At 38.1% G+C, this 18,319-nt stretch overlaps 1 protein-coding gene across 2 annotated transcripts; it reads right to left on the bottom strand.

Moving 5' to 3' along the window:
• Positions 1-8,096: 8,096 nt before the first annotated feature.
• LOC114309225 (CCCH-type zinc finger family protein) lies at positions 8,097-12,193 on the bottom strand. 2 transcript variants are annotated; one of them, XM_082893622.1, is made up of 4 exons: positions 12,027-12,158; positions 11,725-11,927; positions 10,571-10,681; positions 8,097-10,403 (listed from the first exon to the last, which is right to left on the bottom strand). In XM_082893622.1, the coding sequence occupies exons 2-4, from the start codon at positions 11,863-11,865 to the stop codon at positions 8,403-8,405; spliced, it is 2,253 nt and encodes a 750-aa protein (XP_082749748.1). In that variant the 5' UTR covers positions 11,866-11,927; positions 12,027-12,158; the 3' UTR covers positions 8,097-8,402. The 2 variants fall into 2 exon arrangements, with proteins under 2 accessions (XP_082749748.1, XP_028110730.2); XM_028254929.2 differs by having other exon boundaries at positions 11,725-12,193.
• Between the last annotated feature and the right edge of the window lie 6,126 nt (positions 12,194-18,319).

The following is an 18,319-nucleotide window of genomic DNA, read 5'->3' as shown; positions in this document are numbered from 1 at the left end:
ACATAGTGCATCTATCACACTTTGTGTTCATTTTCAGTATATCAATCATACTCTGTTCACTAAGTGCATCTATCACACTTTGTGTTCATTTAGTGTATCCATCACACTCGTTCACTAAGTGCATCTATCACACTTCGTGTTCACATTTAGTATATCAATCATACTCTGTTCACTAAGTGCATCTATCACACTTCGTGTTCACATTTAGTATATCAATCATACTCTGTTCACATAGTGCATCTATCACACTTTGTGTTCACATTTAGTATATCAATCATACTCTTTTCACATTTAGTATATCTATTACACTTTGTGTTCATTTTCAGTATATTAATCATACTTTGTTCACTAAGTGCATCTATCACACTTCGTGTTCACATTCAGTATATCAATCATACTCTGTTCACATAGTGCATCTATCACACTTTGTGTTCATTTTCAGTATATCTATCATGCTCTGTTCACTAAGTGCATCTATTACACTTCGTGTTCACATTTAGTGTATCAATCACACTTCATTCATTTAGTATATCAATCATACTCTGTTCACATAGTGCATCTATCACACTTTACGATCACCTTTAGTGTATCCATCACACTCGTTCGCATAGTGCATCTATCACACTTTGTGTTAACCTTTTGTGTATCCATCACGCTTGTTCACTAAGTGCATCTATCACACTTTGTGTTCGTTTTTTAGTGTATCAACCACACTCTGTTCACTTAGTGCATCTATCACATTTTGTGTTCGCTTTTAGTGTATCTATCATACTCTATTCACATAGTGCATCTATCACACTTTGTGTTCACTTTTAGTGTATCAATCACACTTTGTTCACATAGTGTATCTATCACACTTTGTGTTTACCTTCAGTGTATCAATCACACTCTGTTCACTTAGTGCATCTATCACACTTTGCGTTCACTTTTTGTATATCCATCACACTTTGTTCACATAGTGCATCTATCACACTCTGTATTCACCTTGTGTATCTATCACACTTTGCTTCACTTAGTGTATCAATCACACTTTATTCATATAGTGTATCCATCACACTCTCTTCACTTTTGTGTATCTATCACACATGCTCGCTAAGATTGCATCATAACTGCATGAAATTTGTTGCTTTGCATTCTTGCTTAAAACTGTTGCATCTATCGTGAATATGTGCTTCATTACAGCTTGCTGCATTTACATGATCATTGAGATACCTTCGGCTTCTTGCATTGTCGGTTGCATTTTGCCCCTGCCTGCGGGCGCATCTCTGTTTATCTCGCCTGTTTGTCTAAGTCTTCGGCCTTGTCAAAAATGGATCGTCTCTGGGCTTTGACATTCACTTCCGTCACCTATGACTTCCGAGTTCTGTCAAAGAGGGGCAACTGTAGACACCCCATTTTTGACCGACCTTAAGACTCAGACATCACTGATTGAGCGCTCGGTGATATTTCATATTGTGCTCGTTCAGAAGTTTCAGAGTCCCGGCTGCAAGCCTTGCCTCCGAACTTCCGGACTCTTTCGTGTCTTGCCTCGGTTTGCGAACCAGGCTCTGTTTTCTCTGTTTTCTCTTCCTGAAGGAAGGGAGAGGTCTCGTAGACCATCTCTCAGTGGCCGTAAGCTACGTTTTGTTGTCGTAGGCCATATTTCCCGTTTGGAGCCCGGTTTCCGATTTTTCAGAGCCGTCAGCCGTGTGCCTCAGTTCGGGACCGCCTAACCACCTCTGTTTGCTCCGGTTTTTGGCACACACCTTATTTCCTCCCTTTTGAGGAACACTGTGGCCCGAGAGACCAACTTCGTGGTCGAATGCCACCTCCGGTGCTTAACAGCCCATTTTCGGGGCCCCGAACCGCGCGTTTTGGCCCCCGAACCTTCGTTTTGCATCCGTTTTGGTTCATTTTTGGTGGAGACCTTATTTTCATTGTTAGAAAGCTTGTAGGAGGGTGGGAGGCCAGCAATTGTTCTGAAAAGCCAGTTTTATTTCTTCATCGCTCTCCGTCGCCTGTTTTCCTCACAAAAAAGCTAATGTTGACCACCCCGGGGCCACTTTCTTTAGCCCTAAACCCCATATTTGTGTTGTACACATCTGGGAGGCCACCAATATGTATAGGCTGGCCATTAATTGTCCTTGACCCTTTTGAACCCCTCTAAAAAGTTGGCTTTTCTCTCTCCTGGTTCACATTTTCTGGGTTTTAACCACATAGTTGTGTTGTGCACACATAGGAGGCCACCTTTTTGAGGTGGCCGACCAGTAATCTTCATTGACCCATTTGACCCCTGGCCGGCCGGCCATGGGAGGTGGCCGGCCGGTCACCTGAACCTTTTGAACCTAGCCGGCTATGATCCTCTCTCAAAGTGTATTCTAGCTGAACCCTCTGTTTTTTCCCAGATTTTGTATCCAGGAGGGCTGCCTTTGGGGGGGAAATTTAAATTTGATTTTCCCCCCCATTCCTCCACTCTCTCCCTCTATAAAACCAGCACCTCTCCTCCATTTCTAAGGGTTAGAAAATCAGCTAAGGCACCATTGATACATACACTCTCTATCTCTCTCATTCAACCCTCAAAACCCTAAGAGTCTTGCACCATTTGCACTACAACCCATAGCACCACACCTCCACACTCCATTCCAGCAACTTGGAGGCCATTTGCAGAGGTTGGAAGCTCAGAAATTTGGTCCAAAAACTGCTGGTTCACTGCTCTTTAAGGGTAAACACACATTTCCCTTAAACTTGCCTTTTTTTGCTTCATTTATAACCCATACTTGCAAGCATTTTTGGGCTCCGACCCAAACTGTAAATAGTCACATTTTGAGCTCCTCTTCATGTTTGATCAATGAGTTTTTACTGTTTGAGGTCTCCTCCTCCCCCTTTGTGTTTAAACTCTCTTTTAGGCCTATTTTTGCATGATATTTTAAGCTTATTTGTGAGCTGTTTTGGACTTAGTCATAAACTGTGAAATGTCTTGTTTTGAGCCCCTCTTCAACTTTGTTGAAGGACTCTCCTCTGTTTGAGGCCAGCTGCTACCACTTGTCTCTTTATCCCTCTCTTGGGCCTTTTTCTTGCATGTTGTTTTAACCTCACTTGTGTTTATTTTCGAGACTTGATATAAACTGTAAAGTGCCTTGTTTTGAGCCCCTCTTCAACTTTGTTGAAGGGTTCTTTGCCATTTGGGTCCAGGTTCTGTCCCTCGTCTATATTCTCTCTTTTAGGGCCATTTTTGCACGATAGATTAGCCCTATTTGTGTTCACTTTTGAGATCTGTTATAAACTAGAAAAAGCCTCATTTTGACATCATCTTCATGTTTTATTATGGGCATTTTCTTGTTTGAGGTCATATGCTTCCTTGTATGCTTGATTGTCCCTTATTTTGAGCCATACACCTAAGCTCTTGTTGCATGCTTGGTTTGGCCTTCTAGCCACTGAAATCCAGTGGATTTTCAGTGGCTGGAACACTATTTTGAGAGCCAAGATTAGAGGGGGGTGACCCCCTCTCTCCTTCTCTTGTTTGGTGGCCTTTTTGGCCTTCCAAAGAGACCCTATCTTGCATGCTTTGAAGTCACTTTCCAGGGTCAATTTGGTGAGTTTTAAGACTACCATATTTGATTTTCATAGTTTTTTATTCCATGCTAAGTGTCCACCTTGTATGTGCTTAATAATCCATTGCATGGCCCTCTAAAGGAGCTCATCATTTTTGCATGTATTGGCTTCATTTTAGTGGTTATTTGGGCCTATTTTCACATGTTTTGTTCATTGATTTTTTCTGGTTTTGTGAGATTACATTTTCTTCATATACTTGCCATGTAAACCACGTTTGCTAGTCAAGATTGCATGCTATTTTTGTCCACCATGCTAGCATCTTTTGGCCATGCTTTGAACTAGAAATGTTCATGTTTTGGGACTGCCTTGGCTCTGTCTTTGTACTTCATGATCAAATAATGCATGATTTGTATAGCTATAAGTCATTCCATGTGCCTAGTTTCGAGTTTCGGGGTTCATCTCATGCATCAGGTGCTATTTTTCCATGTTTCGGGGCCGATTAGCATCATATTTCAATGCTGGAATTTGTGAGTTTGTATGCCATCTTGCATCCCTTGCCATGCCTTGTTAGAGTTGCATGTTATGCCTTAGGTTCGGTCCTCGGTTTGCGTGCATACGTGCACGCATTTCAAGAGTCTCATTTTCACCTAATGGCTACTGATGTGAGTGTGGCTGAGGTCCACTCATGTTAGTGTAAGTCCATTATGCATTGTGTATGCCATTTCATTTCATAGCATTGCGCATGCAAGGTTGTATGTTAGAGCATTGTGTATGCCTTGTTACATCGTGCATTGTGTGTGCCATTTCATAGCATTGCGTATGCTAGGTTGCATGTTAGGATTGCATTCATGCATGTCATGCATATTGCATTGTGCTTGGGATAGGAGTTAGCCCAAGCACGGGAAACGAGGGATGTTTCATACTCCGAGTGACGGAACGTGTCTCAATTCCCGGTCGCCGACACTCCGGATTATCCATGATGGAGTCTAGGCCTTGTTGTGTCCATATGTGCATTCATTTCATATTGAGTCATGCAATTCGACTTCTCGGTCATCATGCATTGAGATGCGTGATTGGTGGCACGAGGATCGAGGACTACACTCCCTGAAGAGTAGTCATGCATATATATGTGAAAATACTTTGCCATGCCCCTTTGTTGCTCTCTGTTGCAGCAAATCAGAAATCAGTAGCCTTCCGGAGCTTGGCACGCATTCCAAGAAAAATTGCAAACAGAGGCAAACTGGGGCATCGCAAGGGATTTCCGCGCAAGGCAAATTCAAGCATGCATCATTCATCATCCGGAACAGAGCTGAGGCGGTGCACGAATTTGCGTGCAATTTATTGCTTTCCTAGATTAATTTGTTAATTAATTAGGATTCTGTATTTATTCGGGACTGTATTATTTATTCATTTGGGACTGTATTATTTATTCGGACCCTCTGCGCGAGGGCAATGTTGTAATAAGTGTGCGTGTGTGTGATGTATGTCTTCCAACCCCACGTCTTTCTCCCTTTTATTTATCAGCTTATGATGGTTAGATTAGGGCATGTTTTAATTAGCATACAGTATGATAGCATGTTTGCATTCATTCATCTGTCTTGCATGCACCGGGTTCGGCGCATCATACTAACTGCATTTGTATCTCAATTTCAAGTTGAATACATGTTAGCTGTAGCATTTCACATGCCATCTTTAGAATAGCCGAGCCTATCTTAGTTGCATTTTGCATGTGTTGCATTAGGCATTTATGTATAGTTAGGATCACGCATGGATTTCTAACATAGCTTTTGTTTTGGCTTGGAGTACTCGGTAAGTGTTTATGCTTTGGCATCCTTGCATGTGTGTGAGTGACTGCCATGATAGCATGCTTACCATGAGTCTATATGCTTATGTAATATAACTGTCTGATTACCTGTGTGTGAAGGTTGGATTATTTGAATTAGAATAAACGCATTGACTGTGAGTTTTAAGCCCACTAGATAGTGGCGAAATCATGTTTTTCTAAGCCCACCCGAGGGTGGCAAATCCACGTCTTAGCCTACTTACGGGTAGCACCATCAAACCACTTTAAAAAATAAACATGAAATGTTTTGTTCCAATTCAGACGATCCAGTCTATACTTATATGCTGTGCACATCACATAGTAAATCTAGGCTAATAACTGGAATAAGAGCGCATAAAATTTTCAAAACTAGATATCATGGTTAGTAGAGCCCGATCTTTGATCGGGCGAGCGGGGGTGCTCACGAAGTGACCTTCTCCAATCGTACCCAAGTTCCCGAGCCGAGGCAGCTTTGGTGATGACGGACACGTGGCCTTAGGCAACGAGTCAGGGTTTCCTAAGTTTCCCAAAAATAAAATATTTAGGTGGCGACTCTATATCTGGCAAAGCAGTCCATGTTTGGCACTTCTTCAAAAAAAAATCTGTTTTCTCAAAACGATTTGTTGAATTTGGACTCTTTGGTTCAGATTAAGAACCGTAACAATTTGAGAGTCCGAACTTGTAGTGAGCCCAAATGAATAGAACGGGACCTCATTCCTCCCGGGACGTTCGAGGACGTCTACACTCGGGATCTTAAATCTTTTGAATTAAAGGTAATTCTTTCATATCTTCAACTTGATGCATAATTTGTTCTTCTCATTGACTGCCACTTATGATATTTATCTTAGAGTAATTCAATAGTTTTTTTAAGTTGAAATTTTGAATCAAGTGAATCTAATCGCACCATGGATTTCCAGAATTTTGTCCTCTTTTTTTACTTCTTTTTTTTATTTTTTATTTTTCACTTAGTATTTTTTTATTTTTTATTTTATTTTTTTTTTTCCATCCTCTCATATTTTAACTTTTTTCTTCAAGATGACTTTTGAAGATGTTTTCCTTACTAAGGCAACAATCGTGGAAGAGTATCTACAACAGGTAACTTTCATTCATTTTGTTGCTTATTGACAACATAATGTCAAAATATTGATACTCTAGCGCTTGCTTTCTTGCATTGTTGTGTGTAAATTTTTGCTCACATTGATCAACGGAAAGAAGATTGTAAATTTTGGTTTATATTGCAATACAAAGAAAATAGTGTTTCCATCCCATTCACTTTGTAGTGTGCCATGCCCTGAAACACCAATATATCAGTTATTGTGCATTACAAAGACAAATAAAGTAGTTTTAACTTTGGTTGTCATTTATGTGAATTCCATAGACTTACACACAACATGTTTTGTCATGCATATGGATGTAGCTAGCAATCAAGCATTCACTGTTTTATAATATATGTCACTGTTGGAAATATTTTGAGATACCATAAAAAAATTCATTCTGGAATCTGGTGCTATAATCAATTTGCCTTCAGTGGGTGATAGAGGGCGGTGTTATTAATTTATTTCTGTGGCAATATGGTCTGAAAAGCAACTGCATGTTTGTCTTTGTGTGTGCATGGTTCACTATGTATCCTTCACCTTATATCCTACATGCTTGCATTTCCTTTTCGGATGTTAATAATGGTCCAATATGTGATGGCCCAACTGGCATGTTGTTCTTTGCTAAAGAGCTAGAGGAAAATATTGGAAATATGATGATAGGGCCCATACAAGTTTAGCAAATAAATACAAAAAATAAACACTCCAACTACAATGCGACCCCTAGAACTCTTCTTCCATCGAAAACTTTGGAATTTGCTTAGGGTTTAGGGTTTTGCTTGTACTTCCAATTCATACAATAAAATTTATAGAATTTAATAACAATTTGTCATGTCTTTGCCTCGATCTATTATTCTTAGCTAATGATAGGGCAATATGACTTCATTCCTGGCCAATGATGGCGTGACCCCCACGGGTGAAGCACGTGGGGGTCTAACTAGTAAGGAAAAAAATTGTGAAAATGGAGTTACACAGTTATGTAAAATTGAAGCAGCACACCATGTAAGATATTGATCAAACCTATTAAATAATTTTCATAGGGAGGAGGGGAAGGAAAGAAAGGGAAAGATCACAGTTTGCCTTGTTTTGACAATATAGGGAGATAAAAGCAAGAAATGTGATTTATTTGTTTGCAAGAAAAGAGAGACGGAAGGGAAAATATGAAAATTTTTATTTGTGTAGAAAATGGTATAATTACAAATGGGGTAAAATTGGCAATCACTAATTTTCCTTCACTTCCCCAAAATATCCAGTTTTGAAGGTGGAATATAGGGGGCTTGATCACCCCTTTCAACCATTTCCTCACTCAAGTCCTCACCAATTCAGAAGAGAAACCACTAAACAGGCTTTCTCTACCATGTTCCTCTCATTTTTCTTCTTCAGAGGAAACACAAGGACGACCATTAGACTGGGCAAAGAATTCAGGCAATTTCAATGAAACACAGAATGATCTACAACAGAATCTTGGATGAAAATTCAGGTATCCTGAAAAGGGTGGGGTTGGGGAAGAAAACGGAAAACACAATTTAACAACGCAGAAGTCCAGAAACCCGAAGAAAATTACACCAAAATAAGTAGGAAGAGTCTAATATTGACATTTCTTGAGGAACAGAGAAACAATAGCTAACAATTAGCAGTAACGAAGAATATAATAGAAAGACTACAATGTTATTAACTTAGTAAATGTTAGTCATCTGCTCTGAAAGCAAAATTAACCGATGGGCATGGCTGATAAAAGCCACAAGCACGAAGAAAAAATTCCCATTCAATCAGAGTTTAAATACACTGCAAATGATTCAAATAGTACACAAAAAATATTTTAAAAAAAAGGTTTATTATCCCTACTTCCTATGCTAAAAATCCAAAGCAACTAATTTTGCTCCAACCTTAGCAAGCTCAAGCTCCTTGCACACATGGATCATAGTTAAGAGCCAACAATTGTGATTTCTCTTTTTTCAAGAGAACATGACTCCAATCTTCTTTGCAAAGTCATCTCCATCGTCATCCTCGTCGTCCAGGTACTCCTCATGTTCTCCATTCTCTGCTTCATCTAGGTTGTAATCTTCTCCATCAACCTGCTCATAATCCGACTCCCCATCTCTCTGATCAAAGGTTTCAGGCTCATGATCTTCTATCGTGTCATCAACAATCATCCCCTCTTCAGTTTCAAGCTCACTTTCATTACGTTGAAGAGGATATTGATCGTCAGCTGATTTATTAACTTCTCTAGGGATCAAAACATCTCTGCCTTCGGTTCCAACAACATCAGCTGTTCCAGACTTGGATTCTTTGATTTGTTCCTTGGATACAAGAGAAGTAACGCTTGTTGCTGTCTTCAATCCGCTCATGAAGCTTTCCTTTTCTTCCATTTGGTTACTGTCTTCTATATTACCAGACATCGAACTGGTCCCAGGAACTGTTGCTCTTTTTCTCTTCAAAATCTCACTCAGCGGCTTTGGTCCTTCAAATGAGAGATCACTTTCAGATTGTTGGTGGCTCTCTAATTTAGGGTATTTGCGCTTCCCAAGAGAGAAAGGTTGTTGATCATTCATTTGCTGCTCATTGCCCTCAGCGTTCTTCCCACCTTTCAGCTGTGAAAGTCTTTTTGGAGCAGCAAAATCAGCATTATTGTCATTTATCAAGTCTCTCATGCGCGGAGGCGGAGCTCTAAAACTTCCCCCCTCATTATTAACATCCTCTTGCACCCTTCCTTTTATTCTGTCCCGAAGCCTTCCCTGGAGGGTGGAAATCTGTGACCTTCCTGGTGACAACCTCCCCCGGTTCCTTCCCCTCTCCATTTCACTTTCTGGGTGCAAATCACTTCCATTGACTGGAGATGATGATCTCCCTGGAAGTTTTATTCTTCCACGAAGACGACTACTGACAGAACTTTCATTTGGAGGTAAATGGTGGGCATCCCTTCGAGAAGAGCCCCGGTAACCTCGATCCTCAGCAGTGTTGTCACGGACGCGGTCATGACTAATGACAGACCTCAAACCATTAACCCTCCTCTGCTTTGACAAGCGATGCCTCAGATCCAATTCAACAATTTGATCAGGGCTATTGGCTCTAGGGTAACGCCTCCTTTCCAGATGCCCTGACCCTCCTAACATCCTCTCAGATGATGAAGCCCTACGCTGCTCTCTAGCATACTGCCCTTGCACGTGTTCATATGAATCATACCCAAGTGAATCACGATACATGTCCCTGTCAACATCAACCATCGAATCGTAATCCACAGAATGGCCAATATCAAAATCATTCATGGGATTCAGATTCCTTCCTTCATGACCCCTTGTTCGTCCATAAGGATCCTCGTTATGATAATAATCAGACTCTCTAAGTTCATCATCCACAAGAACATCAAAACCAGGGGAGATCTCCCTAGAGAATTCATCAGCATCCCTGCTGCTATTCAGGATACCATGATCATCTGGTACTTGAACTTGCTGCACGCGGTTAGACCTGCTGATAGAATTTCCATTGGTAGGAGCAGGAACATTTGTTGGTTTGTACCTGGGAGGAGACTGATCGTCCAGAACTGAAGGTGGCGTAGGTACATGCCTGTCAATGGCAACCCCATTTTTGGGTGGAGCAGTTTCAAATTTCGCCAGTGGTTTCACCTGGGAAAGAAATTCAGCTGGCTTAGGAACATTTGCTTGTGTAACCTTCTGCTCTTGATTAAACTTTGCAAGGCCACCAAAAGCCTTCTTAAGGGTTGGAGGCTCCGAAACAGTAGTAGCTACAGCCACCTGTGGAACTTTGTTGTTGACAGCGATTGGAGAATGCAAGAAATGACATCTGTCACCTTTTAAGCATAATCCCTTCTGAAAGAAAATGCAAGCGACAGGTTGTTTAACTGAATTACTTGCCACAGGTGTTGTTGCAGTCAGTGATGGAGGTAAAGAAGGTCCCACAGGAGTTGGCACTTGGGTCCCCAATAATCCATCAAGAGGCTGAAATGAAGAAACAACAAGTTACATGGAGATAACACAGAAATTTCGAACATTAAAGAAGATTTAACCAACATAAATTATAATTTCATAACTTTGTCACTTCCTAAGCTACTGAACATGTCTGATAAAGAAAACATAATTTGAACTAGGCAAGAGAGAAGACTTACAGGGTGTCGGAACGCACATTTCGGATTCAAGCAATTACCATTCAGCCAGTACCAGCAATCCCTGGGGTTCACCCGAGCAATGTCACTGTGCCGATACTCACACTCGGCTCCCTGTTCAAATGGGGAAATAAAGTATTAGATGAAATACTTAAAACACTATGGATACGATTAATGTGGCAGTGAAAAGGTCACATCAAACCAATTTAACATCACCAAATTGGTTTAATGAAAGTAGTCAATGACACATATAATGTGTAGCTGAAGATTTTATTAAAGATAACCTGTAATAGGGTCTAACAAACTAAAAGTAAAACATTGATGCCGACATTAGTTATACAAAACCCCCTAAAGAGACAAAGAAACTCAATCGTTTCAGGTGTCTGCATATGTCATCAATCTATAATCTAAGATCTGCTGGCTGACCAAATGAATTTAAAGAATTGATTGCTTGTAACAGAAAAACCGTAACAAACAGAAAACAGAATCTCACAAAGAATAATGTTCACAGCGACAAAAACAGCAAGCATAGCCATGTTTGTATGTAAATGCACTCTGTAGATTAATAATTGTGGCAAGAAACCCTATTCTGCACAAAGCCTAGAGTTGCTACTTTTGGATCAACTGCTTAATCATTTGGAACAAATTTATTATAAAAAGATTTCTCATACTGCAAGTCCACTCAACATCAGTCAATTCCCAAAAGGAAGGATAGGTTCTTTTATCTTCCAAGCCCAAATATATCTCAATCTCTAAAATATCCTTCTTCTTCCCCACTCTACCACTAAGCTATCATCAATTAGCACTAGCACAAAATTGACATAGACAAAAATCAAAACAAAATACAAACCCATATTCTTAAAACTATCAAAACAACAGCTGTCAAACCAACAAAATCTGACACGATGCAACACATAAAGAACGTAAATAGAGACCCTAATCTAGCTCCAGGTCCCCAATTAACCCACTTTTAGTTTCAAAAGAAGACAAAGATCTCACTCAATGGACTGTAGCTCCAAAACCCTAGTACCCAAATATCCCAAAAACACTTTATTCACAATTATATCCATAAAGAAAAACGTATATACAAAAACAAGAAAAACCCAGATAAAAACACATCTACAAAGAAAGACAGAGAGATAGAGAAAGAATCGAACTTTTTTGCAGGTTAAAGGGGAAGCGAGAAAGTAAACGCAATCGGTGTTCCTCTTCAAGGCTTCTTCTTCAGCAGATGGAGCTGTGGGTGTTGACGGAGGTTGAGTCTGAGATTGTTGTTGTGGCGGTGGTCCTCCAACCATGGCGGTTCGAATCGTCAAAATCTTCAGATAGATCGGCCAATTTTGGGGGATCGAAATCGGATCTAGAATTTCAGAAGTTGGGTCATGAAACTAGCTTCGCTAGGGCATGTACAGGATAGAGATAAATCGATCCAATCCGAAGAGAGAGAAAGCAAACACACCTTTTAGAGAGAGAAAGAGAGCCGCCAGAGGAGAGCAGGAAGAAGATTAGGGAGGTTTTTTAAAGAGAGAGAGGAGAAAAAAGAAACAAAAATGAGAGACCTCAGATGTTCTCTTATATGTGCCACTTGTTTGGGATCGAAAATTGTTTTCTCACAAATTATTCACCTTGATTTTGAGAATTTACTTTTTTTATATTTTATGTATATATATTTTTATTTTTATTAAATTTTTTTTAATATTTTAAGTATTTTTAAAATTTTTAGATCTACTTAATATAAATATATTTAAAATGTATGATATTTATGAATTTTTTTAAAAAAATTCACTAAATATCAAAAATATAAAAAAAAAATACAATAATTTAATACATTTTTCATATATTTATATATTTATTGATTTTTTAAAATATTTTTTTTACAAATATTTTATTTTTTTAGATACATCTAAATAAGGTGCATCTAATAAAGTAAAAAAAAATGGTTAAAATTATAAAAATATTCACTAAAAAAAAGAAAAATAAAAAACTCAATTTTTAAAAAATTGAATCAAGAAAATTGAAACAAAACAAACTAATTATTATTATTTTTTAATTTGTTAGTATAAAAAATTAAAATAAAGTTTGTTTGGTAAAAATAAAAATTAATAACATATTTTTATTTTTTTTAAATTGAATAAAAATATTGGAAAAATTACAACAAAAAACAAAAATTCTAGAGTTTAACACTTGTAATAAAATAAATTCTGAATTTTTAATTTTATTCATTTAAATCCTGATATTTTGATTTTTTTTCAATTTAAATTATTTATATATTTTTGTTGAACAAAAATGATGAAAAAAAAAATATTTTTCTAATTAAATTCAATGAAAAAAAATTATTTTAGACATTTTACGTACATATAGATTTAATGACTAAAATATTATTTTCTCGCTAGTTTTACTTAACGAAAATAAGGAAACAGTTTAAATTAAAAAACAAATCAAAATATTTAGATTTAAATTGATAAAATTAAAATTTTGAATTTTTTTATAAAAATGATAAGTGTTTTTTATCATTTTTTTCAATTTTTTTTATCAAACTAAATTTAGTATTTTAAAAAAATTAAAAACTTAATCAAATAAGATGATAATCTTTTGACAAGGTGCTAAAAAGCAATTTAAAAAAAAAATGTTTATGCACCTAATAGAAGACAAAGTTGAAAAAGGTGCTTTAGGATTTGTTACTATTTTGATTTTCAAAACTCAAAAAGTAAAAATAAAAGCACAAAACAAAATTACCCTTTGTCTACAAATTTCTTAGATTGTAATAGTAAAAAATTGTACCATTATTGGTCATTATATGCACGTGACCTATAAGTAAAAATGATATTTCGAAGTGGGACATATGTATAAGATTTAATAGATAGGTTTATTATTCAATAAGTTTTGTTAATGATATTTTTTATTAAATATTATTAAAAAAATGTTAGTAATTGTTAATTTTTAGCTGAAGTTTGAAAATTTTTAAAAAATATTACTAATTGTAAATTTTAGTAACAATTTACAAAAATCATTACTAAAAAATGTTACTAATTTTCAATTTTTAATGACAATTTGAAAAATTCGTTACAGAAAAACGTCACTAATTATAAGTTTTAGCGATAATTTATAAAAATTGTGACAAAAAAATTACTAATTGTCAATTTTTAGCAACATATACAAAAAAAATAGTTATAAAAAATTATTTTTAACGAAAATTTTACTAAGATTTATTTTCAATAGGATTTGATGAGAATTAATTCTAATTATTAGAACCTATTAAAAGTTTACCCTATTCCAAAATGAGTTGTTGATGAAATTTTTAAAATTTCATGCTAAAAGTACATCTTTTAATATAACTTATATATAAGGGGTAATTGCACCACAATCAAATTTTAGAAAAGAAAAGTACATACTTATAAATAAAATAAAATAAAAAGTTAACAAGTTTAATTATTAATAGTTATAAATTTTTTTACTAATTTATCATTATTTTTTTAAAATTACACTGATTTGATATTTTCCCTACATGTGATGCATTCATCAATAATAAATTAATAGGCATTCGGTTCATAAATCCAATTTTAAATTTCTTACGTCTAAAACTCCAAGCACTAAATTACTACGTTCATAAGGACATTGTTAAGTCCACAAGGATAGTCTCATTTCCCCATACAAAATGCCTATCTATCTGTTCAATCCTATTTCTCTAAACCCACACTTTCTCTCTTCATCTTCTCTCTCTTTTCATCTTCTCTTTTCTCTCTTCATCTTCTCTCTCCTCTTTAAGGGCACCGATTGGAGCATCAAGTTATAATTTCAAACACTGTAGACGGTAGCGGAGGCAACAACAATGGATTCAACCAAAGGTAAAGCGTTGCTCAGGTGTTGGATATGCTGTATTTATGGACAAAGATGATAATGAGCGACAATCGACAGTTTTTGAGATTATTGCGTCTCGGGTCAAGACCTAACCCTTTCCATCTTTTTGTATTGAGTTTATACTTGTTTTGGGTTTTATATTACTTCATTGGGCTTTATTTGTCACAAGAAACCTTGGTTTTGAACCCAAAACACAAGAAACAATTTACCCTGTAGAAGTGGTTACGCTTGCGAGCTTAAGGTCGTACCCAACTGTGAGCTGTGACCAAAAACCACCTTTTGATACTTGGCCCGTGATGGCCTGCAACCAGTATGGTTACGCTCTCGAGTTTATGACTACACTCGCGATGGTCCAGATTATAAATAAAAATTTTAGGTGTCGTTTGGTAACACTTACGTTTTCAGTTTTCTATTTATATTTACAAAAATTTTAAAAACTCAAATAAAAACTTATTTGGTAAAATTTTTGATTTATAAATCAATGGTCTCAGTTTATAAATTTGGCCAAAAAATAAAAACACAAAAAATGTGTTTCCGTTTTGAGTTTTGAGTTTTTTTTTTTTTTTTTTTTACCACCCAACACTAGCCACCACCCGCTACCATTTTCCACCACCGTCTTCCGCCACCACCACCCACCCTCTACCACCACCTGCCACCACCAATTACCACCCCACCTGCCACCACCACCCACCAACCACCACCACTACCCACCAGCCACACACTCGCCACCATCACCCACTCTTCGTCGCCACCACCACCACCGCCGCCGCCGCCACCACCCACCTGCCATCTACCCACCACCACCCACCACCCACTATCCACCACTACCATTCACTACCCGCTACCACCACCCGCCACCTACTTGCCACCACCACTCATCACCCACCTGCCACCACCATCCACCACTTGCTACTACCAGCCACCCACCACCACCAGGCACCTGCTACTTGCCACCCACCCGCCACCACTACCATCACCATCACCCACCACCCACCTGCCACCACCACCCACCATCCGTCACCCACTTGCCACTATAACCCACCACCCGCTACCACCACCCACTCGCTACCACTCGCCACCTTCACCCACTCACCCACCAACACCACCCACCACCCACCCGCCACCACCCGCCATCCGCCACCCACCTGCCACCACCACCCGCCACCGTCACCCACCCACCCACCATCACCACCCACCACCCACCCGCCACCACCCACTATCACCCGCCATCCGCCACCCATCTGCCACCACCACCCACCACCTGCCACCACCACCACCACCCCACTTGCTACCACCCACCACCGTCACCCACCCACCCACCATCACCACCCGCCACCACCCACCACCACTCGCTATCCGCCACCCACCTGCCACCACCACCCACCACCATCACCACTACCATCCACTTGCTACCACCTACCACCCACCACCCACCACCGTCATCCACTCATCCACTACCACTACCCACCACCTACCCGCCACAACTACCCGCCACCACCACCCACCCACCACCACCCGCCATCCGCCACCCACTTGTCACCACCACCCACCACCCGCCACCACCACCCACCACCACCAGCTACCCACCACCCATCGTTACCACTTTCCACCACCGTCTTCCACCACCACTTGCCATTTCTCACTCTTTTTTATATTTTAAAATTTTTTTAAACATTTTGTCAATTACCAAACGCGCTTGTAGTTTATGTTTTTCTACAAATAAACAAAAAATAAACAAAAACTAGTTTATAAAATTTTTGTAAATATAAACTGAAAACGTAAACGTTACCAAACTTAGTGTGTGAAAAAACTACTTTTTCATCTCTATCTTCTTTCTCACTCCCTTTCTGCCATTTTCGAAAACCTAAGCTATAAAGCTCTTGATTTCATCTATTTCAAAGCATATTTCACCCCTAGTTCTTGAGGTCAAAAGCTAGAGTGCATAGATGGCTACGTTTTAATATGAAAAGTTTGGGTTTTCATTGTTGTTGATATTTCGATAGTGTTCCATTCTCCATTTTTGCTTAAGGTAGGGACTTTCTTAACAATGTGCATGTTATTTAGCGTTATTATTTGTTATTCTTGATATTTAGAGCTTGTTGGAAAAGCTACGGTTAATATGAATATCCTCTATTGGATAAAATTTGAGAAAAACTCTCTAACTTGTCTATTTTCTCAAATTGATTTATTTGGTGACTTGAGTTGGTGGAAAATCTTGTATTGAGAGTAAAACCCCAAATTGCCCAAAAACCTAGAAATTGTGTTTAGATTTCTAAAATGAAATTGATGGATGGAAAAGATGAACTCCTATGGTTTTGTCGAGCATTGAGTATTGAGAATGATGAGACAATTGGAACACCTTATAAGGTTTTGAAAATTGTAAGATTGTGGACTATACTCTATTATATTTTTTTTAATTGTCATATTAGAGATAACTATTTCGGCTATCGGTGGAGGATAGCATTGACGTGTTGTAGAAATTGCATGAGAACTAGACAAATTGAAATGTTTATAACTCATACATACCATCGAACATATCATTGAACCATTGATTTCATACTCGCACATTTTGAGAAATTCTTAAAAAGAATTGTTTGAGAAAATGGGTGAATATCGTGGTGAATCCGGTTAGAGAGTGTGGTTGTGGATAATTAATTTGGCTTTAGATCCATGGTGAAAGTCTGAAAATACGCGTGGTGTAGGTACTAAGTTCCTTCCGGTTAGAAGCTGATAAAGTGGTTTTGGGTAGTGCTTTGAGAGCCTACTTGCAGACATCAAACTAGGGATTACCAGTGTCGTATTTACTACCTTGTTTTCTATTTGAAATTAAAAGCATTTGAGCTGTGGTTTTGGAACTATTGCATGGCATTGCTTCAAAAGGAAAAAACGCATATTTTGTCATAACATTTCATATGCATTCACCATATGGTATTGTTAAACATCATACATGTCATTAAGATTATTTCATTGGGAGTTTAGCTCACCCTATGTGGAAAATCATTTTCAGGCATTAACGGCGTACCTCCGCCAAGGTAATAACTTGGGAGGATCTTGGAGCTTAGGGCTCGTTTTGTTTTGAATAGCCTAGGGCTTTGATGTATTAGGTTCATGACTCACTTTTATTATAACCAAGTGAAGTCTTAGGAACTTATAGCCTATAAGGCATGAACTTGTAGTAGCTTAAATATTGTTTCTTATCGATTACATGCTATAGATTCATGTTTTAGAATCTATGAATGTATCGATGCATGTGATATGATTTTGTAAAACTTAAGGGACATCTATGAATGAAATATAGATTTATAAATGTTTCTAATATCGAATGATTAGGATTAATTAACCTTCCGCATGTTTAACGAGAAATAAATGTCAATTGAGAAATATAATGAATAGTTTGGTATCCATATTTTTGGGATGTTACAGGGATTGTCACAGCGGTCGTCGTCGCAGTCTTCGGTAAGTACCTAACTGGTTAAACAACATTGTCGTTGTCGTCATCGGTATAGATGGAGATGGTGAACTCAAATCTGTGAGTGGTGCAGTAGCAACAATCTATCAAAGAGGAGGGTTGTATGTGTAATGAACGCATCTGGGCCTTAGGATCCAATCTCGTCCACGTCTTCTTCAAATAGACTACACCGTCTATGCTATTACTACTACTACTTATTCTATTCCTACTACTCATTTCCAATTCTGATGTGTGGAAGATAAGATTGACGAAGATGAGGGACTGTTAGGTTTTTGTAATTGGCAATCCCGTTTGACAAAACTCCTTTCAGTTGTAATTTTATTCGATCTTTTATTTCAGTGAGGCTATAAGTATTTAGATGTGCATCTAACCCGAATTGTGCCTATGTAGAGGAGTTTGTGATCTTAATCGTATCATGTTTGCCA

Source organism: Camellia sinensis, chromosome 11 (assembly GCF_055761805.1).
Source record: "Camellia sinensis isolate YWXY chromosome 11, ASM5576180v1, whole genome shotgun sequence".
Taxonomy (NCBI): Eukaryota; Viridiplantae; Streptophyta; class Magnoliopsida; order Ericales; family Theaceae; genus Camellia; species Camellia sinensis.
The sequence above is the reverse complement of the archived record's forward strand: the minus strand, read 5'-3'. Positions and strand labels throughout refer to the sequence as shown.